Source organism: Pieris rapae, chromosome 3, assembly GCF_905147795.1.
Source record: "Pieris rapae chromosome 3, ilPieRapa1.1, whole genome shotgun sequence".
In the NCBI taxonomy this organism is placed as follows: domain Eukaryota; kingdom Metazoa; phylum Arthropoda; class Insecta; order Lepidoptera; family Pieridae; genus Pieris; species Pieris rapae.
The window spans coordinates 7,616,847-7,641,269 of NC_059511.1; the positions used below are offsets into that span (position 1 = coordinate 7,616,847).

At 31.0% G+C, this 24,423-nt stretch overlaps 1 protein-coding gene across 4 annotated transcripts in view; it reads left to right on the top strand.

Annotated features, from left to right (window-relative positions):
* The first annotated feature begins 71 nt into the window (after positions 1–71).
* The window catches only part of LOC110993169 (myosin heavy chain, cardiac muscle isoform), an 84,667-nt gene continuing 60,315 nt past the window's right edge, over positions 72–24,423 (top strand). For 3 of the 4 annotated variants that reach the window (XM_045634442.1, XM_045634440.1, XM_045634443.1), the window contains exons 1-4: positions 72–266; positions 3,176–3,662; positions 6,276–6,389; positions 9,318–9,398. In XM_045634442.1, coding sequence (XP_045490398.1) covers positions 3,276–3,662; positions 6,276–6,389; positions 9,318–9,398 — 582 coding nt within the window. In that variant the 5' untranslated portion in view covers positions 72–266; positions 3,176–3,275. Of the gene's footprint in view, positions 267–3,175; positions 3,663–6,275; positions 6,390–9,317; positions 9,399–11,987; positions 12,164–24,423 lie in introns of those variants that run through there. The other variant, XM_022259313.2, reaches the window with a different exon arrangement.

Below are 24,423 nucleotides of genomic sequence, written 5' to 3' on the forward strand. Positions count from 1 at the left end.
CAGATTTTATCTTATTAACAAATTAGATGGCCTAAATATTTCATTATTGTGCGACGCGATCGCTGGGCGGGTGCCGTGCCGCCCACAGTCATTTTCAGTCTTGGCGTCCACTCCGCGCGGTCCGCCTGTCGTTATCCATAAAAAATAAATAATAATAGTAACGAAGGATTTTTCACATTTTAGATTTTTTTTGGGTGACGATAATAAATTGTGTGTAACCTTTGTGGAAACAGTGTTAAGGATGTTAAAGGATTCTTCTTTGTAAGGTAATCGGTATTGTTAATATGCTAACTATTACATTAAACCGGCCAGCACCTCCCCTTTGCTGTATATAGATACAATGCGCCAAACAAATTTTATTCCAACCGTTCCATGAAAATATAAAATTTACTGTACTACAAAAATAATGAACCAAGTGAACATATCAATACGATGATTTTCAATGAACTCCAAACGAGCATTTTTTATGAAGTTAATGATGTGTGTCTTCAAATGTATGTACTGTAAATATTGGAGGTTATACATCCTTATTTATTCTGACTTTACTTCTATTTTGTTGTCTATTTGTTTTGTAAATCTTATTAGTAAATTTTCTATACAACGCTTGCTTAATAGACTTACAAACACCGGCGATAGAGCGATATTTAGGTCCCTGCCCTGTTTGAATATGTGTCTTGCTATAAAATAGTATAGATAATTACCACAGTATTTCTAATTATTTATACTAATACTAAATATTCAAGTGTAGACTAATCATAGAATAATGGTTACCTTAATAAAAAACTACGTCACACTACAACTAGGCCATCCTGTCTTGTATTTAAATAAATAGTGAAGTATACTCTTATGCTTACAATTTTAGATTTATAGAGAAATTAATAAAACTTCCGGTTACATGCTGACTCTAATTTGTATATAGATATTACACAATTACATTACAATTTCCTATGAAAAGTGACGTATGTCGGGAAGTTGGCGCGTCGCCATGAAATACGAGCATTAAGCTGAATCGAGACATTACGAAGGTCAGGTATTTTAGATTTTAGGTGAATTATGAATATTATTTTCAAGTAAAGAAAATATTAAGACGTATAAACATTACGCATAGGACCTTTGTTTATTTGTATTAAATAGAGAAAGTTAAGATACAGAGTATGCAATTGTTACGGATTTGGACACGGGTGTCAACATAAACATTTTGAAATACATTTTTTTTCTTAAATCTATAAAGTACAGATTTTCTTTAATCTATAGAGTCACGTGCTATCGAACCTCAAAATATTATAATTGAAGGTATCTAACGGAATTATAGGGTTTAACTAAAGCTTATTTTAGAAAATACGGTATTAATTTAGCCTCTCGCACACTAACCTTATGAAAATTTAAAGGGTTCAGTAGCCCGCAACTATTTTAGTTAGTTTATGTTTGTGTCGTCGGTTGCTTAGCGTTGTTAGTAGGGGTGCTGAATGACAATCGATGGAATAATTTAACTATACTTAACTATTTATATAACTGTAGTAATACGTGTTATTAATTTTTTAAATATTACCCGACAAACGGTAAGATTACAACCATTAATTAATATATTTTTAAAATTGAGGTTATTAATTAAATATGAAATAACACATAGCCGTACCAATTTTGAAAGCACATAGAGAAACGAGTTAAATTCTACTATCTACTCGTATTACTAATGTATAGGCGGCATTTAACATAAATAGCAAAACTACTTGATTTAACGCACAAAAGTTACAATTGAATCTATACCTAAGCTCAAGAAACGAGACTAAACTAAGTCTGACTCCGATTTTGATTAGATTTTTGATTTCGAGCGAGTCCTAATTACGCACATGAAAAAGTTTTGATAAGAGCCACCTATACACATCTAAATTTAAATATGATATTAGTAGTAAAATATTTTATTTTAAAATTAGTGTAATATAAATGTCTAAGTACCTATAGAATCGAGTTAATCGAGGTTACGCCCTTGCCTCCTACTACAATACAAAAAGTGAATCTTCCCACGACTAATATCTACATACATATTCTAGGGATATTCCACTTCAGTGGAAGTAGAAGCTGATATAACAACTCTATATAAGATATCTAAGAAGATACAAGACAAACTTTGCAAGCAGTCAAGTATAAAGGAATTATTAATTTTATTTTGTTCATGATCAAAATTCTATGGGGCCATTTATCACCCCAAACATTGCAACTCACTCAAGGTGCTACTATGTACTCAAACATGTAACCTCGGTTTTTTACTGCAAGTAATATTATTAAATTGGATGCTCTGGATAAGCGACCGCGCGCATCATCCAATATAGATTTAGTCAGATCGGCCAGACATATAATAACTATATATAGTCATATTTCAGATACTCGTACTGTCGCAATATTATGATGCGCATGAGTGCGCGAATATTTTTGGATATCCTTATAGCCCAACATTGCACGGATATTTACGAAAGAACAAAGTATGATTCATTTGAATAAAAGTCATTGCTAAGCTCAGGGAATATTACAGTAAAAACTAACTAATAGCTCCCATAAGTTACTGATTTTCAATGATATATAATGAAGGTAAATGTGGATTTGGAGCCTTGGGAAAACATTATTAACCTACTCTAGAAATTGTAGAAACTTCTGAAACAATTTTGCTTTACACTAACCTGATATTTACGAAAATAACTTTTTCTTTTTTACAATTTACCAGTACCTTTATAAATACGTGTGATAACTCGTACGATCTCGCGGCAGGCTCAATTTAGCTTGTTAATCAGCACAATTGCACCGTCCTCGAATACTGTGCCTCTCGTTAATACAAGTAAGTTACAAGTATGTTTCCTCTCTAGAACTCTGTAACTCTTTGTGTAGGTTAACCCAGGTCTAAATGTTATCTCAAAGTTTTTCAATTATATTTTCAGTGTAGTCACAATGTTGGCCCCATACTTGAAATAGCCGTATAAGTTATGTCACAACGACATTGTGTATTATTAACTAACGTAATTCGTTTTACATCAGGAACTATTTCTTAATACAATGTTATGTTCATCGAAACTGATTAAACACGTCGAGGTAGAAAGACGCGTGCCTGCCGGCAACACCTAAAAAGGCGAAAAGTAACTAACGGAGAAAAATAGATCGTTAATTCCTTTATTCATGCTTTCAGGACCACATCAATCACAGAAACGACCACAATTGACTATAGTTAGGCGAAAGACCGCGGACGATCGAGATTTCCCGAATATACGAGTCGGTGACGTTTAAAAATGACGTCCACCGACAGTTCGACCTCCAGCCAAATATCCACCGTGGCAGCTGATGAACACAAACGATCCGTCGACGAAGCTTTTCTGAACAAATTGAAGAGCCTCGTTGAACGATTACGGTTTGAAAACGCAACCCTGAAGAAGTCGCTCGACATCGAGCGGAGCGAGGGTAGAGCGCTGAAGGCCCAATACGGAAGCACAATCAGAAATTTAAAGACTGAATATAAAAAGAAGGAAGATCTATTAGAAAAACAATTAAGATCACTTAATAGAACTGAAAAACTAGATGACACATTCGGATCTAATAAACTCGTTGAATTAAAACGGCTTACAACTGAAATTCAGTCTTTAAAAGCAGCAAATAAGGGCCTTCAAGAAAAAATTAAGGTAAGTACGTTGTTACAATTACGTTGGTTTAAGTTTGAATATTTTAAAGCGGGCAAATAATCTAGGAAACCGTATGACAATAACTTCACAAATAAAGGTAGTGATACTTGTTATGATACCTACCAATGTTACTATAAACACTTCTCGAAGATTAGTTGTATTCAATGGTTTTCTTTCTTGATTATTGCCAGAATATAAAGAATTTGCACGGTTTTGTTGGGAGGTATCATCAGATTGAGTCCAATACTGCAAGATCCCACCTTGGTTAAAATGATTCAAAATATTATTTAATCTTTGTAAATATGGGCTTCCATAACGTAAACCATACACTATTGAGCATGGTACAGGACAGTCTTCGACTGTGTGGAAGATTGGCCGTCCACTTACAAGATTTGAAGGTTTGTTAGTCAAATATAAAGCTTCTGATTTTCTTAACAACAGTGCATACTCGAACTTTCGTTGGTCAATTATTTCTTTGATTTTTTGATCAGAAACTATTTCAATTCGTTCATGAATTTTTTCATAATATTCATCGCCAAGGCTATTGTTGAATATTCCCATGTGACGGGTATGTACACCGAAACTAAGATTGGTTTTAAATAATTCTGATAACGTGTTTATGTCTGCTTTATATCTTGGATAGGCAATGGCTGAGGTTATGATTCCCTGAAATTTTATAATATATTATATACATTATATTAATACAATAGAAATAACTACGATAATCGTGTACTTACGTCTATAGCGCAGTCAACGACTAAAGAATATAGCATGATCATTAATACAACACATCTAAAAATTTTTCCCGAAAACTCCAGTTCTACAGTTTGTCTAATAAAACACTTGAATAAATCCAATATAGTCTCTGATGTGGTTCTGTTATCATTCAACTGCCAAAGTTGAATTTCAACTTTACGAACCATTAGTGTTATTGCTATAAACAAAACAACATTGCACATAAGCAGTACTAGCATTTCAGTTGAAATGAGTTTTAAAGTTGTCGTAAAGGTGGACTGTTTCTTAGATTTTTTTATCAAAAAGCATAGTTCGTCCTGCACCAATGGATAGGTAGTATCGATATATCCATAGTATGAAGTTTTTAGAATTCGTGAATTTAGCTCTAGGTCTGAATATCCGTCTATCAAATCAGCTGTCACTCCTGTGGCGGTTCCATTTTCTAATAAATCACCTACTGTATTTCCATCACGAGGCGATAACGGTTTGCATGTTGCATTAAATGTTTTTACTACCGTATGAACTAATCTTGAACTACAATCTATTGCGCCAGTATTATTATTCGTATAAATTTTTCTAAACACACTTATTCTGAGCTCATGTCCAAAAAGATCATCAAACTGACGCGCAAATATTTCATTTACAAATTTAACATCTGTTATATCTTTTAATTCTTTATAAAAGATATTGTAGGCATATATTCTTAAACCTTCTGACCACAAAACCAAGACAGAGTTGGTAACTCTTCTCTTCCACAACAGTTCAAAGTGATTCTTCATCGTATAGAAGAAATAGCTATCGACTTGTACGGGTGTTTTGATAACAAATATAACGGCAGCTCTTGGTTGGAATACTCCCGTGCGTATAAATGCTTCTATGGCGAATTCACTTTCCTCTATTGATAAATCATTTGAAGTAACCACGTATGCTGTTTGACCATGTTTATTAATTTTTGGTTTTACTTTAGTGTTGTTAGTGTCTGGGCAACCATTGAGTAACATCACTGGGTAACCATCGCCGTAGTTTTCAATGTATTTAAGAATTCTATTTTCGAAGTATGTGAATTCGCAGAATGTTATAGTAAAGAACCATTGCTTGTATGCGTTGAATATTTTGGTCACGACTTCATATGCATATTCCGCTTTGAAGAACGTTTCGTTGTGATACTCAAAAATTTCCTTGTAGAGAATACTATTTGGTTTTAGACACAAACTAAAACATGGAAGAAGCCACAACACACCTATTACGACTTTCATTTTGAATACGTGTTGAAAGTTACGGCTTTTCTGGTAAACTGCGAAGTTTAAGGTCGCTTTAGAATTAATAGGGGGCGTAGCAATCTGATGAGATATGACAGTGTTATAAAAGCATGTCAATTAAGGTGCAAAGAAAATATTGGCAGCGTTTAATGATTGTGGCGATGACAGTTTTCGATATAACGTGCGAACATTAACGCTTGACTTTCATTAAAAATAATGTTTTGTATTGATTAATGTTTAGTTTTCTTTTATAATGTATTAATGATTTGTGTGTTCTAAAATCCTAATGGAGCATATTATGATAAACACATTTCTGCGTCAGCTCACTTACAATGTGAAAGCAAAATATAGAAGTATATTCTAGTTAAAGCCAAGTACTCTGTCTGGATGAATTTAATAAGCGTTGGTTAATGAGTCATAACAGCAAATGCTTTAAAACTTTACACAAGTATATTAAAACAGCTATATTTAAAAATATATTTATTTAACTTCCTAGGTAATCGAAGAGAGATGGGCTTGCTAGCAGCTTATTTTTATAATTTACGTTAAATTGAATTAAAAGCCAAAAAATAATTAACGATTTATATTTCATGTTAACGATTTATATTTCACGTTGCAGGTTGCGCAGGCGGCGGAGTGCGCCCGTGCCGCTGAGTTACGCGCGCAGGTTGCGAAGCACACCGCCTTAGAACAAGCAGCGCGAAGAGACACAAAAGCGCAGTGCCATAAATTGGTTAGTGTTCTTTTACATAAAGATTCCTTTCCGTACGATTTCGTGTACGTCATTCAAATCAATGTTTCAAACAATTTCGCCCTAAGGTATATCCGGAACGATAAAATGCATATTTATCCGGTGTAAGAACTGTTTTGTTTTCTGAAAACAGTGTGACCTAAGAATAGTGCTTAAATTGAAATAACGTATATACGTTCCTGATCAGATTATTGTAACATTTACACATACATTTACAAACGGTCAGGCGCAGATAATTTTTAAATGCGCTGTAAAGTTGTCCTGTATATTTATTATTTAATAATGTAATGTCATTATTTATTGTTAAAATAATAACTCGTGGAACCCAGGAAACGTGAAAGAATTACATTCGAAATTTAAAAAATCTAATATTCTTTAAAGAAAAAATTATGCTCGTCATTACTATCAGGCGCTACATTTTAAAATTTAGTGTTTGTTGTATTAAATAATAGACCAGTGCCGAAGCCTTCAAAAATAGTAAAAAATGAAAAAAAATTACAGTAGGATGAAACCCATTAGAAATGCAGGGGAATATGATCAAAATGAAAGGAAAAATAAATTACGGTCGATCCGAGTTCGGGAAGTGGGAGGGGGGTGACTTTTAAGGGGGAAAAATTGTTTATCTTGATTTCCGGCGAAACTACCAGTCCTATGGAAAAAAGTTATATGGCAAAGTTGTAGGTCATAAAAAGATCTACAACTTTGGTATTTACAATTTTTTCACATAACCTCAAAATTTAGGTGAAAAATTCAAAAAACCAAGTTTTTGGTTTTTTATTTATATCTTTTTTAAAAAGTTTTTTTTTTCTACGAAATTTGGTGAAAACTTACCTTCTTATGTCCCAAATATACTGTAATTTATTTGATTAAAAATATTTATTTTTTCGCCTCATTTTAACTTAATATCAAAAAAGCACCCTAATTTTCAATCGAAAATTCTGACGTCAAAATTTCAGCTTTTTTCAAAAAGTTTGGGGGCTTTTTGTTGGTTGAAATATCTACTTTCTGATGGTGTAAAAAAAATATACATTACTATAGGAAATATTATTAGAAAATGCAAAAAATTGAAAAAAACCTCAAATTCGAAAATTGTCTTTTAATTATGAACAATTTTGAGGTATTTATTAAAATTTACACTTTAATTACTCAAAAAACGTAAGATTTCATGCTTCATTGATAAACGAAAAAATTGCAAATTAAAATATACTTCTATAATTAACAAACAAATAAGTTAATAAAGTTAATATTTAATAAGACATCTACAATATTTTGAAAAAGTTGTAGAATCTTCTGTAAATAATATTTGTAGATGCCTATTTATTGCTGTTTTAAGATAATTTATATACCCGAGTGACCTTCGGTGAATTTTGAATTTTTCTTTGAATAAAGTAAATTTCTCACAAATCACTTAGAGTAACTCAGCCTGCAGGTGTATTTTTAAAAACGATGTTGTACACTACTCTGTATCTCGAATACTGGCTAACGGTTTTTACAGCTGCTACGAAATAGCAGGTAGCAGTAAGGCCCAGACCCTCCTAGGTCCAGTCCCACTTCTCAATGAAATAACTTACACTGGGCTAAAATTCACCGAAGGTCACTCAGGTATATAAATTATCTTAAAACAGCAATAAATAGGCATCTACAAATATTATTTACAGAAGATTCTACAACTTTTTAAAAATATTGTAGATATCTTATTAAATATTAACTTCATTAACTTATTTGTTTGTTAATTATAGAAGTATATTTTAATTTGCAATTTTTTCGTTTATCAATGAAGCATGAAATCTTACGTTTTTTGAGTAATTAAAGTGTAAATTTTAATAAATACCTCAAAATTGTTCATAATTAAAAGACAATTTTCGAATTTGAGGTTTTTTTCAATTTTTTGCATTTTCTAATAATATTTCCTATAGTAATGTATATTTTTTTTACACCATCAGAAAGTAGATATTTCAACCAACAAAAAGCCCCCAAACTTTTTGAAAAAAGCTGAAATTTTGACGTCAGAATTTTCGATTGAAAATTAGGGTGCTTTTTTGATATTAAGTTAAAATGAGGCGAAAAAATAAATATTTTTAATCAAATAAATTACAGTATATTTGGGACATAATAAGGTTAGTTTTCACCAAATTTCGTAGAAAAAAAAAAACTTTTTAAAAAAGATATAAGTAAAAAACCAAAAACTTGGTTTTTTGAATTTTTCACCTAAATTTTGAGGCTATGTGAAAAAATTGTAAGTACCAAAGTTGTAGATCTTTTTATGACCTACAACTTTGCCATTTAACTTTTTTCCATAGGACTGGTAGTTTCGCCGGAAATCAAGATAAACAATGTTTCCCCCTTAAAAGTCACCCCCCTCCCACTTCCCGAACTCGGATCGACCGTAATTTATTTTTCCTTTCATTTTGATCATATTCCCCTGCATTTCTAATGGGTTTCATCCTACTGTAATTTTTTTTGGTTTCAAAAATTATCGACACTGGTCTATAATAATTACGCTTGATTTAACTTTTATTATCTATTAAGTAAATGTAGTTGTTTTAATAGTTAATTTCAGCTAGTCTTTAGATACAGTGATTTTATATTGGAATGGTAATTATTATCTTCATTTAAATAAAATTTTGACATTTAGAAGTGTAGAAAAGAAACCAACATGAAAAACAAATATGTTTTCATTTCTGATTTTATAACTGAGTTGCTCAGTTTAATTAATAACCAAATCGTTATATTTCGGTTGAAGAATAAAAAAATATTCTATTCAAATTGTTAATTTTTAACTATTTTTTTTTAATTTAATTAAAATGGGAGAAAAAGAATGGGAATGAAAAAGACATAAAATTTAACAGTTTAAAACGCTACATTATATGGGATTTAAATATAAATCAACTAAGTTTTATAAATTTTCAGCTGGAGGAAATAAAATCGAAGGAGCGGGTCATAATACAACTGAGGAGAGAGGTGGCGCGGACTACATCACAAAATGAACAGGTAAGTTTAGTATTGTTATATTAATTTAATAAGTAGGTGGGAATCTATATCTTCAATTGAAAGACAATAGACTTTACAACGGATTTAAACTTGACGTTTTATCTTATTCGTCTAGTAATAGAGCAAGTTAGCGTTGTAGGCTTGTATTAATTGTAATCTTCAAAGAGTACCCCGGTAAAATAGTAAAACTTTTTGAAGTTATACTTAACACCTAAACTAGACATCGTAAAGTTAGGTCTAGGTGGCATGGAAATCGATAACTATGTTTAAGTTGTATATTATAGTATTTTTATATTTAGAACACTTGTTTCGTAACAGTATAATTAAACAGTGTGAATAAATAAATATTATTTTGGTGTTTTTAAATCAATTTGATATACGACGGTGATAGTATTTACTAATAATTTATTTATTTAAATACAATTTTTTTGATTAATTTTAATATTTATCGTAAATCACTACTGTATTTTAATTATTTTTTTCCATACGCCCTCTTTACATACACTCTCTTTTTTACAAGTAGATGTAAACTACTCAACAACTACTAATCTGTTATGAATTAATGACAAACCATTATATTATATATCAGCTAGTAGACAAATAGAATAACTAAAATGTTATAGATAAACATACCGGAAAAATATTTTATTAACGATAAACATAAAAGAAATATATTTGTAATTTAATCAAGTATTGCGAGTGGGTATTACAAACATAATTATATTTAATGCTAAGCTCTTATCTTGCCTAAATATGGGTTACAGGGTTTAATGACGTTGAAGTATTTCGGGACAAAAACGGATCCTTGTGCAAGCCGTGTGAAATAGCCTCCGGTAGAATTTGGTGTATCTTGTTACGTGCAATTTGAAACATGATTCTTAAATATTTTTATGTAGACTTAATTCTTCAAAAAATTGTGCCCTAAATTATACATATAACTTTTACTTATCTCTTGGTCGTTTACTTGCATCAGGGGTAACAGCATGTACCTGTGTTATAACCGCCGACCAATTAAATAAAGCCTGAAAAAAAAATTCATAGAGCAACACTAAGAATTATCATTATTTTTGTTGAAATTTAATATACATATAAATAAATACATACTGTGTTTATTACAATAGCTGTAGTTAATCATGAGGAAAAACACCGGCATAATGGTTTTAATTAGACTATATCAGTCCGTAAAATATTTTTTTAAAATTATTTATAAAATTAATTAATCATTTCAATTCTGTAATGTAATTTATATTTTCATTGTCTATTAGACATTTAAGGCCTTACTCTACAATATGACAATAAGACATATATTTTAATTTGTTAATGTGTGTGTTAGATAATTTGTTTATTAAGAAATCTATTAAAATAAATTCAATGATTATATCAATATATATATATTATATTGATACTAACTTAAAATGTTTTAAGTGCTTTCCAGACCTTAAGAAATTCTCGCATTGTGTAAGACATGAGTTGGTTTAAATCTTATCGGCACTTGACCATTTAGGTTATTACGTTCATAATATTGATGGCAGTTAAGATAGCTATTTTTGTTTATATGCTCATGATTATATCACAATTTATCTATTTCTGTTTAAAAGGAACAAAGGATTGCATAGCGTATGTATCGCTCTATTATAACAGGATATTTTCGCAATTATCTATAAGATTTCAGCCTAGAACACTATTTAACAAATTGAAACGTTACTTTATTTTCATAGGAGCGCTAGCTTAGATGTAATTGATTTTTTTAGCTGCTTCTCCATTATTGGAAGTTGGCCGTTAGACATGGGACACGTTTCTTGTCCTGTGCCAGATGGAGCTCATCCAGTTATAGTTTAAACTCAGTAACTCTTCCTGTTAAACTAGTTAAGAAATAACCGTGTTTTATTGGAGTTAATAAATATAAGTAATATTCAATTCAAGTACATTTTCATTCCTAGGTGTAAGATTTGGAAACCATATTAAGTAAAAAACCGGATAAAATATTTTGAATGAGCTGAACTCACGACTTATTTTCATTCAGCAAGGCATAATATCCCCGTGTGCTTTAATGCATTTAAATGTATACAAAATCAGTTGGATTCCGTTCAAATAATCGATGTTATTCGTCAAAGCTTTTATGGTGTCATAATAGTTATTTTTAATAGAGATAAAAATATACTTTATTAAGAAGCTTAGAAAGTAACTTAATAACCTTTTTTTTAATACGATGTATTTGGATAATAACCAATAATAGTTTACAGTCTTAAGGACTTATTCCGAACTTATTTATAAAAACCGATGCACTGTTTTCTCTCATATTGTGTTTACGCTGTGGTGGACAGTGACCGTCTACAATAATTAAATTTCTTAAAGGAGATTGGTTGCGTCGGTTATTCAGGTTTTTTATTTAGTATGCCGTAGAGCTGGGGTAGAAAGGTCAAATTGTTGTAATAAAGTCGTATCCCTTAGTAAAATAACGCTAATATTTGTCCCAACTGCCAATGCTCAATTCCCACTCCTTGTTTCACGTTCACACTTCACGCTCCAACAGAACGACCCGAGTTATCGCGAAGTGCGCACGCGTGAAGCCGCATTTGGCTTCGAGCTGTCACTTTTCCCGCGTTTCGTTTAAAAAAAAATCGAGTGCTTGACTTTACAGTTTGGTATTTTGTGTCTGTGACCTTTGTGATTAGTCTGTGCTTCAATCATTAATTTTCTAAATTCGATTTGTGAATCGTGTTCATTACTTCGGGATTCTAAATTCGGATTTACTTTCTACTGCTGTGAGTATCCGTTTGTTTCTCAGACGATGATTAGCGGAGAAAGTCTTTTAAGTCTAATTTAAAAACAGATGGATTTATTGGCAAAAATATATATCTTCTTTGTTTCTATTCACTTCACAAATATATTTTGATTTGTTTTGCGCTGAGAGCTAGAAAAATATTTGGTCTACTACTTAGAGTAGACTTAGCTATAGTTTGTGTATGCTTTGACAATGTAAACATAATTTCCAGATAAATTTATTGTGAAAACGTTTATAATTTTAAAACGAAAGGTTGAAATTACTAATATTAAATAGTAGTTTCTGTGCAATAATCATGAAATACGATTATTTGCCGGAAAATCATTATCGGAACTCGGAAGTTGTGTTTTTGCATTATAGTTACATGTTATGAATTGTGTATTTGAATTCAATCTTTTTGTGGTCAGGCTATTGGCCTTAAGGGAACAAAATGTTACATGAAAAAGCAGTGGCCATCGGATTGTAAACTTGGAATCGGCTTTTTTTAAACTGACAAAACATAGTTAAGTAATTTAGTAAATTTCTGTAATTACTTATTTTTCACAATATTTTCAATGTTCCCACATAGAAATACTTTATTTATTTTCATTCTTATTTATGAACCTTTAAGTAAAATGTTCCTAATTCCAATACTCATCAAGAAAACTACCTCACATTTGAGAGGTTCTCTACCATCACTTTAAAACAATATGTATTATATGTATTGTTTTAAAGTGTATGTTTGTATGTGTTCAGCCTACTGTCTGTCCAGAAGCCATCGACTTTTCGGGTCTATGGCAAGCCGGTTTCCTCACAATGCTTCCTTTTCTCGAAGTGAATGTTACATGCGCAAATAGAAAGAAAGTCTATTAGTGCACAGCCGGGGATCGAACCTACGATCTCAGGGATGACAGTCGCATACTGATGCCATTAGAATAATACTGCTCTTTTAATAATAACAATAATCTTGATTAAATATAAAAATAAGTAGTTACAACATTTGTAAGACCCTAGAACTGTTGTGATTAATTGATGACTAAAAACTCAGTCAACCCCTTAGGGTTTAGGGATTCTCGACGTAAAATTTTGATTTGGTACCAAGAATGTGTCGAATATTAAACCTCTTTAGTTATAAAACTTATTATCACAAGCATGTTGAACAAGTCGTATAGAAAGTATTTTACGATCCAGCTGACATGTTGACTGACGGTTATTTATTACGCTTACTGGTTGCTTTTTGTGTCTGTGGTAAGTTGATTTGTGACATGAAATAACCTGTACTTTTCAACAATGAGTTCAATATTATTTAATATTAATAATACTCCGAACTAATATTTTTAAGTCTTTTGTTTTTAGTTGATCGATTAAAGGAAAGTAAGTCGTGTATCACAAATGTGTTTATTCATAATTAAAATACACATTTTGGGAATTTATTTCTTAAAAAGAATACCGTCCAAATGTAAACCCTTGTGTTCGCGGCACTCATTTAATCGAACAATAAAATTACTTATGACGGCTCGGCAGGTGGAGTCAGTGGTGGCTGCCATAGGTCGTAGAACATTCTTACATAAAGCTAAATAAATAAATATTAACTTTCTTTCGATAAACTAACAGAGTTTCGTGTAAGCTGTCGGAAACCACAAATTGGTAAAGTCGTGATGAAAATGACGGATCATGGTGATGAGCCGTAAGCAGGTAGTCAGGTAGGTAGGTGAACAGTCTGTAATTTATATTATAGATAATGTAGGTAAAGGTTTTGGGATGGAAAAAAAATTTTTTTTTTACCGAAAACCATGCAAGCAAACATACTTCGGATAAAGATTCAAGTTTGTGTTTCATTATAACATGATCGCTCGAAAACGATAAAGGTTGCCCGTAGCTCTCCTTCTTGTTTAATTACCACATTTTGTAACTAAGTGTTTTTGTAACTAATAATTTTTTTTTGTAACTAATAAATGATTTTTTTTTAAAATTCATATGAGAAAATAAAGTTATTCTAACCGTAATTGTATGAATAAAACTGCGATAATTCATCTTAAAGTTATACAAAAAGGATTACAGTTTACCTGTGAGAAAGCAGCGTTGAGTAAAAAGCCTTGCTTTCAATCTTAATAGAGTGAAAAGTCCAATTTATTTTGTATGAAAAGAAATTAGATTTATCAGTCAAGTGATAAGGTGCAGCCGAGATAAGTTTGATGCAGCTCGGTAAAACATGTTTTCTTAAGATGTGCTATAAAAACTTGTTTGCTTTATGATAAATTTGTATTTTGGTGCAAAATCACATCACACATCACAACAGAAATTTTCTCTAGTTTTGTTGTTACATTTCTAGTGACGAGAATCTTAGTAAAGTAATAGAGTTTATAAAATTATTTCAATATACTTTAAAAAATAAACATAAAGTAATTGTCTTTATTAGTTCAAGAATACCGAAACCAGTTCAAGAATGTTTGTACCAAAATTTCAGAGTCAAACCTTTTTATCTAATTAAAACAATTATCCTAATTTTGCCAGGATGTTTGGAACCGCGGAATATACATAAATATCAGTCGAGATCCTCTTCCTTTTTGACGGTTTACTAAATATTAATAATTATACGTTAAAGGTTTATTAACAGATCAGTTACTTGATCTGGTTGTGTTAGTTGTCAATATCCATTATATCGTATAGGAGCGTGGGATAGACAAATAAGCGGAACCGAGGTCGGATCAACTCACCTCTTGAGAACATTCGTATCTTGGAACCTACTTAGGAAACAAAGTACTTAAGGCCACTTAATTTACACACATATATCGAACTATAAGTTTGCTATGAGAATGAAAAATAAACAAGTCATTTAAACGCTTGATGACAAATTTGATTTATATTAATAGTTGGAAAAATATGATTTTTTATGTTCAATGTCTTTGAACTATTCTCAAACCAAAATCGATCTGTATTTATTAAAGACTTTTAATAAATAGAATTAAATGTTTGAGGTAGTATTATAGAAATTATGATTTTATTATTTTACTCTTAAATAGGTATCTACAATAGTAGTACCTGCTCGTGTGTCCTGATAAATTTGTATCATATTTTTGTTTAAATTTACAACGCCCTTGGTAAGCGGTAAGAAGAATTGTAATGGTTCTATGAACACTTCTTTTTTATGGATTAAGAAAGCTGGTTTGTGATTTACGAATCATAGATTTTTCCATAGAGAAGAAAAATACAGTCGAGTGCCTCTACTATTATCTCCACAGAATCATGAAGAACATTAGACAATATGTACTAAATATATAACACTTGTAATGTTCGTTAGTTTATTAGGCACTTGGCCCACTGCATATTCCTAAGATTCTGTTATAAGAGCCACCGTGACCATCTCCGTAAGTCATAGAGTATTACGATACGTTTAGTTTGGTTGGTATAACTCGACATATATGAAGACTTTGGCTTATTTGGCAATGGTGTAGTTCTAATACTACTTGATAGACTCAAAATGGTCGTTACATTCAGCATTTTAAGCATTGTTAAATTCACTCTAGAATTGATTTCTATTTGATCAACATTAAAAAGCTTTTGTCTAAAAAATGAATAGACACACTCTACACGCCCTACCCGTGTCTTGATGTATTTTTTATTTCTATTGATGACAAATGATTCCTTTATAATTCATGAGAATTTCTTGTCGAGTAATAAATACATGGCCTTATACCTTCGATGCTTGCTATTCATTAGCACTTATTTGGCATCAGTGTATTGCATATTCACTGTATCAGGTGTCGTATCAACATATTATAAGAATATTTCCAATGGGAACTAGCCTGACTGTAACGGCTAAAGCGGAATCTAATTTCCACGATCCATTGAATCAACGAGCTCGACTTGTATTCCGTTATCCGAGCCATCTCGTTTGTTTAGTTATTGACTTGCATCCGCTTACTGAACAACTGGGAGTCACTTGTGTTCTTTATTTGACGAATTTCATGGTAAACTTTTCAGTTTGATTACCTACTACGTTCGTCTGCATGTACATGACAGAATTCTGCATAAAATACAAAATGAGATGCACATGTAAATAGTCTTTTATTTACACATCAGCTGTATGCAAAAATAAATGTTATGACAATGAAAGAAAGTTATGACGTCCAAGAAACGATAGTTTTTTAATACAATAGCGATTAGTACATATTCTTTACAACTAGTATCATGTAATGCGCGTGCATTAAACCTACATATTATCACGTGCACACAACCAAAACTTACTGCAGTCTTTACATAAAATGATTATACATTAACTGAAAATAACATTGCTTAAACAAAATTGCTTAATTTATTCATTCGTAACTATAAAATAGGAATATATAACTTGTGTATGACAATGAGAAAGATAATTTACGATAATAGGCTTGTCTCGATATTATGATCACGACAAGTACATTTTATCACGAAGACATCAAATGCTTGGAAGGGTATCAATGAAACGACGAAAACGAAAGGTGTATTAATACCAATCAAAGCATGTTAACAATTAGCGTTGCTGTATTTTTACGATTTGTGTCGTATTGCGTGATTCAAGTGGTTCTATTCGACCTCGTAGTCAGCTTTAGAAATCGTGCTGAAATAAACGATTGATTAATTTCCTGCATATGTATTTTTCGTGTGAATTCAATCGCTGTTTTGTATTTTGATCTACTTATCTCTAAAAGGGTTTTCTTTTCATGATAATTTCAACTTGATGATCATCCATCGCATTACACTACAAATCTTAAGTAAATTAAGTTATATCTGGACGATTCTATGGACTACCGTTTTTAGGTATTAAAATAATTAGTCATGCTGTTCTACCCGCATTAAATCAGTCGTAGGACGATGTTCTATGGATTAAAGCTTTCTCGGTAAATATGCTATTAAATTCAAAAATATTTTTTGTTTGGTGGACATCAGACCTTTTTCTAAATGTTTGTAGACGTATAACCTATATTAATAATAATAACGTGCGGTTCTATTGGTGGAAATCGGTCAGGCAGTTTTTCAATTAAGTTTTTCCTCATTTTAATATTAGTTTAGATTAATATTTATAAATATCTAATACCATCCAAGCAGACATTGTTTTTCTTTACAGGTGTTCAGTCTTGTGTGCTCTACTATTATTTCAATGAAATATAGATTATGTAGTTGAAAGTATCGCACCATTACTCAAGTAGGTACTTGAGAAAGTTAATGATAACCGAAATTTGTATAATTTTGTGAAGTTATCGAGAGTTTTGAGCACGACACAGAAACGACTAACCAGAAACCCAGTGACACGCTTATTTCGCCGGTGACTGGTTTCCTACATGTAGTTTTGTTAATACCGTACACTTTATACCAAATATTATAAGAAATTATTCGCTGGATAAAATGAACATACAAGATTCCTCTTCTATAGTCTAGTATTATAAAATAAATAAAATCTATTATTATAAATATTATGAAAATGTTTTAGTTTTAAATAAAGTATATAATTTTTAATAAGGGCGTAGAGAAGGGCGTGGCAATCTTCAGTGAAATCAGTTTTGATTAACAATATTTGAATGATGAATATTCTCGTATAATGTTTGATTAATATTTGGAAGTTTAATTCATCAATCTTTTAAATTACAGTTTTATACAATCTCTTATTCTGATGGTCAAAACAACGACAAAGCAATCATATAGGTTGATATAGGAAGCACTTAGCAATAGGTGGCAGAGCACGAAGCAGTGATGAGTAGTGACCAATGTGAGGAAGAGTTAAGTGAAAGACGGAAATAGTCATCGCTAATTGAAGACAGGTCGATGGATGTGTTTACCCGCGTAGCTTAGTAATCATGGTGTTAAGCCCATAGAGTAAAAATGCTTTCTAAACGATTGATCAAGATCTTTATGAACTGTGTTCTTTGTAATTCCATGAAGTTTGAAATAAAAAATAAAATTTAATTAATATCAGGACGCTATAAAATGTACTATTCTCGATCTACGTTGATTAACCTAAACCCTTGATCCCAATTACTATAATTTATTTATAACGACAGATAAACTACGTCCATTGAAGTTCCGAATATTGTGCTTTACAAACTTTCGAATATATTATGAGGCTGTATACTAAAGAACAAGAGAATGTAACGAGCTTTAGAATTCTAAATTTAGTGTCCAGTAGCTTAGTAAACAAGTGCTTAACAGATGTTGCGGTTCTCAACTTGCTGATTACACGTAGACAGCTAATTGACTAGGAAAGCTTAGTGAAATGGAGTTGCGTGAACTTTCCACCTTTCCCCATACATAGCTTTCCTCTTAACATACTCGTTCAATGTTGCGTAAATGGTATACCACCATTCACAATACACATAGAAGCTAATAATGTGATAACGATTATTATATTTTAAATCCTTACTAAAATTGTCGGCTACTACATAGTTTAATCATTATAATATTCAGAGTCATACCATAAAGGTTATTGTCATTAATAAAATATCTTTAAATGATAATAAAACGGAATACAAAAACTTTGTTTGCATAACAAATAACAGATTTTTCAACTAAAAAAAATCAGTAATATCTGAATTTATATATTTTAATTGCAGTTCAAAGGAACTATAATAGGTAAAATCTGTTTAATATTTCATAACGTGATTAGCACAACGCATCACGAAATTCGTGCAAAAAGTCATCCGTTACAAGTGTTAAATTGGTGTCGAAACATAAATTTTGAATTCGCTATTTATTGGCTAACCTATGTAGTAAAGTCAGCATCCGAAAACTTGCAAGCATTACCTTATGTAGTGAATATATACACGGTCTTATAAAACCTGGATTGAAGTTACCGTGTTGTTGTCATGGTTACTATATATGTAATAGTAATGATAACCATTGTACCAATAACTTTAAACTAAACCTCATTTTGTATTATAAGATTTATAGTAAAACAATTTGAATCTCTTATACCACGTGTAATACCTAATGTGTTTCGTTTATATTCCTAATGAAAAGAACTAAAAAAATACGGACAATATGAGTCGACTATATATTATTACATAATAGAAAACAATTTATTAAAAGCGACCTCACTTTTTTCTGCAATTTACGTTCAAACCGCCATATACGAGTATGTTAGAAAAACCGCAAAACTGAGATTGTAATAGGCTTTACAATATTTATCTCTAATAATAATATTTATAATACGTTCTATATTTCGTAATATTTATTACAAACATTTTTTTGTTATAATATAAGCCAATCAGGTAATGTCATACATAATACGATTACCGCACCTAAACAGTTTTTACATACGCTTATAAACAAATTAAATTAAATTATTGTAAATTACTTAAGCAATATTTGGATTCAATAGCTCTACATTTTACTTTCTCTAGGTAAACTATTTCAAAACATGATAAATAAATGTGTTCTATTGTTTCAAAATTATTATTTCCAAATCAAGTTATAACGAAACCATACTTTTAATATTGTGCATTCATTAATTTGACTAGCATTTCTTTAATTAGATTTTTATGTAAACAGCTAATTTGGTTATATATTGATAATCAAACGGATACCTGTTTTTAGCCAAATGTCCTATTATTTATACAAAAAAACGCTAAGTGGACGTATGACACGGAGGTACGGCATTTGATTCCTGGTGAAACAATTGTGAAAGTTTTAACGATTTATCACTGCCACTTGTATTAAGAATTATGCAATTAAACTTGCAGTTATAATCAATCTTCGCTTAACTAATGCAGACCTTGAAACCTCACACATTACAAAATGTACATAGTCACGTTCTGTTCCAAATCGTAGATCTGATTTACATACAATATGTACCCACGTCGCCGGTTTTGTAACGATTAATCTTGCTAATATGGGGATAATTGATAACAGCTTTTAGTTAGCTTAATTCAAGTCTTAAAGATTTATGCAACAATATTCTAATCGACATTCAAATTTGAAAGAAGCTAGATGCAATGAGAAAACATGATAAATGGGAAATAAAATATCATGTCTCATAGTGCCAGTCATACAAATTAGATAGCTGTGTTTAGGAAAACCATAATCTTTTGACGGTAATTGATTGATATATCTATTAAGTTACTTAGGTCCTTATATAACTAATTTTTAATTTATTTTAGCCCTGGAGCGTTTGTTGAAGGTATGTTCAAATAATTGAAACTCTTTGTTTGAAGCTGGGTGTCAACTCGCTGTAATTGTTTAAAAGATGAGCTTATAACTAACCTAAAATTAGGGGTAGTGGAATTGTTTGTGGTGGGGGTTGCGTGGAATCCAGCGTGGATTGACCATAACCTAATGTGACTTAAAGATAAGAGATACTCTGTCACTTATAAAGAATATAAGTGTAGTCAACTTATAAGACATTATCGGAAACGAGAATTTTATATTACAATTCATTTTGGCTTCTAATTTGGACTTAAAATATATATTCTTTAATTAAACTTATTTCGATCATTCTTTAAATTCAAAAGGAAAACATATATATTACTTTTTGTTTTTATTGTCTAAACAATAAATCATAAATACATACTTAGAAAGTAGACTAAATGCTACCTAATATGTATTTGTAAAGAGATAAACGTTTGCTATTCTATTACTGAGATTTAGTATTATTGCACATATAAATTGACGTAATGAGTACTTGGCTGGAATCGCCTGCGGGTTACTTGAGTATTTCAAACTGCCATCCCATCTTTGTAAGTGGCTGGAACTGGTTTAGTTAGATCAACGGCGGTTTCTTTGCATATTCCCGACTTTTGCTTTGACATGAATATTATTCAGTTTTGAGGCATGAATATCTGTATAGATAAAACCATTTGGTTTTTAATAGTAAATTGTAAATAGTTTTAAAAAATGGTATAGAAACTTTTGAAATTATCATATTCATTGTAAATATAGAAATAGAAGCAGTTGTTAGGATTATTGCAAAATATATCGATTAACTCCATAGCCAAGTAGGTTGCAAGGAATTAAAATATTTTTTCCTGGTTTTCAAGTAAAAAAAAACATGTAAGCAAACCAAAATACATGTCAAAATAACCAATGTCATATACCGCAAATAGAATAGAAACAATTAAAAATATATAACCATTAATGTGTTCGATATTTGTAATAGAAAAAGAATATTTTCTTTTAATTTTAATAACATCGCAAATTTATGACTTCATTTATATAATACGAGTATGTTTGCGTGTCGGTATAAAATTGCCGTCTATTTCGATAAACCAGTACTGCAAATGTGATTAAATGGCTATAAAATTACAAATGAAATATCAATAATTACATCGAGTGGACTGAACTTGTAAGAAACTTGATTAATGTTAACGTAACTAACTCGATTGTTTTGGAATTGTAATTTGTTTTTTATCCTCATTTGAACGTGCTTTATTACTTTCAAATACATTGATTTAATAAATGGATTTTGAGCAAGTTGCTTATTCTGCAGCATTTACTACTTGACATACCTACTTATTTGAGAATGGTATGGACTTTGCCATATATTTAAATATGCTGGTAATCTGGTTGTCATATATCATAAAAATCGTATTACTTACCAATTTATTAATACGTTTTTACACTTCTCTGTTACTCTTGGCTTCTTTATCGAGGTCTGTCTTTTTTATAGAACAGAAGGCAATGGGCAGGATGCTGTCCCGATTTTAAATGATACCGCCCATGGACGGTAACGAGTGCGTTGCCGGCCGTTTAAATATTTGGTATGCGTTTTTATTGAAATATTGATTGATTTTGATGATAAATTGATTGTGTTTTGTATGTTTATCGTTTTTGTTTTTTATATGTTGTGTAGATATTATTGTTGTAATTGTAGCCATGGAAATACTTAGTATAATTCTTAGAAAATCTTAAATATTCAAGTAACATCCCAGACGTAGTATGCACGGACAATAAAACGGATGCATTTCCTGTATTAGTGATTATTTCTACCTGCACTGAATCATATGATGCGTGCTTTGTGTTTATTTTATATTTGGTTTATTTTAACTTTTATTGGATATGAATCAATAAATATATGTATGTTGAGGAACATAAGGTTGGAGGCAAGTTAGCAAGCTAGTTAGGACGCTAATTGAACCTTTTAGTATAAGTTTCAAGTATTCGGTGTGAATTTAGTATTATAAAAGAGAAGATACTGTCCCCTATCCTCTATCACTGGGGATCGCTGCCAGGAATGCTGTGTCATGGAGTAAAAATAAATAGAATTTTCTTTAAAATAATGATACTCATCTATACAAATACAATGTAAAGAAATAATTTTTATGTCTGTAATGAATTAAGTCAAACAATTTCTTTCGGCAAATGCTTCATTGTCCGTAAAATTGGCTGAATTAAAAAAAATAATGTGCTTCCAGCCAAGCGTAAGTGTAATAAAAGTAAAAAAAAAGTGTTAAATTGAGAACGGATTTGTAGTTCACCTTCTTAGCGATTTAGCTCTTCTAATAAACTTATTACTTCTAATTCGTTTCTCAAGTCCAATCTCCGCTTGAGCAATGTCAAATATGTCGAACTTGATACAGGAAAAATGATGTGACACTGGCTCTTAAAACTAGATTTAAATTTGATTGACGTTTTGGATGGGCCTAAATGTTCAATAGCAGTTTGTATTTTTTTCATTAAAATCATGAAAGATGATGAAATACAGCAAATTATTTCGTTAACGGCTTCCGGTATAAACTAAAGTCTAGCTTTGGCTTTTGGTTTCAATTAAATTAACTGCCTCAAAATGCAACCGAGCATGACATTTCGCAAAATGTATGAAATTTTATTATGATTTTAATGTTTGAAATTTATATTTAAATACTAAGATTTCTAGAATACAATAAAACCTATTTTTTTTAACTATGGTAATTTAGATGTAGCTAGCGTACTAAGCAGACGTTTTGAGTTCGTATCAAATTCATTGGCCATATTTTGATATAAAACAAATATCGACCCACAATTCGAAATCGTGACTGTCGACATACACCTGTGTTCAATGGAGAAAGTTCCATAGTTTATTAAGGGATTGAAAATAAGTCTGTGTCGTAAAGTCTGTAAATGGTATTACCAACTGTTATTGTATTCCCGGTTAATAACAGTCTTTTAATAACAGTCAAACCTTAATAGATAGAGAATTGTAAAATTTACGTTTTTTTCTTAGCTTTAAATGTCAAACCAATGCATTATTATTTGAAGAATGAGAAGAATGACAATTATTGTATATGTTTTTGTGAGAAATAAAATAAATATATTATTATTATTATTATTATTTATAGCTTACGCCATGTTTGAACAAAAATATATTATCATGTTATACAATTAAAAACATTTTTATACAATTAGCAAAACACTTGGTAAACACCTTCAGTATGTATATATACACTACACAAAGATTTTGTTGCTCTAATTAAAAATGTGATATCGCAGCAGCTAAATTAATTGGTAAATAGTTGTTTATCATAATAGGTGTACACAATTGTGAAATATGAAAGATATTAATAGTCCGCATTTATTACATAGGTCGATGACTCATCTATCTTCTCACATGCTCCATTACCTTCATTTAAACGTTGCGAAAATATTATGCATTCAATTGTCTTCCAAATTAGCAGCATTGTTTCTTCTACCTGAAAATAATACTTTAATAGCAAGTGGACGTCTAATAATGATAGGTTTTTGGTAATAATTAAAATTTCTCGTGTTTTTGCTATCATTACTATGTTTGTTTTTTGCTAAATACACAACACTAAGGCCTTATTTCATTATTAAGATCAAATTTCTAACAATGTAACCTAATACCCATTGTGCATATAAATATATTTACATAGAAACGATACAAAATGTCTTCATCAAAGCAATATAAACGAATACCGCTATATTATTTTAATCATGGATAAATAAATTTATCTTTATCTCGGACCAGCTAAAATTGATTTGTCACTGAACCTACCACATCTTTTTACCGTTTGATAAAACCAGTAATCACTATTTCATCGTTATTCAGCATCTATGAAGTAATAAAGTTCGTTCACCAGAAATGCTTTCTAAAGAATCCGGCGGAACTAAATGATTCCTAACATCAAATGCGTTAAGCTGTGTCTGATATGTGTGACTGACGCTAATGCATGATTCCGTTAACGTCGCGTGCGTCCGTGCCCCTACTATCTTTCTGTCAACCACTTAGCAACTTCTCGAGAACAACTAGAATCAACCAGTTTCAAACAGTTAAGAACAATTTGTCTCGACTTAATA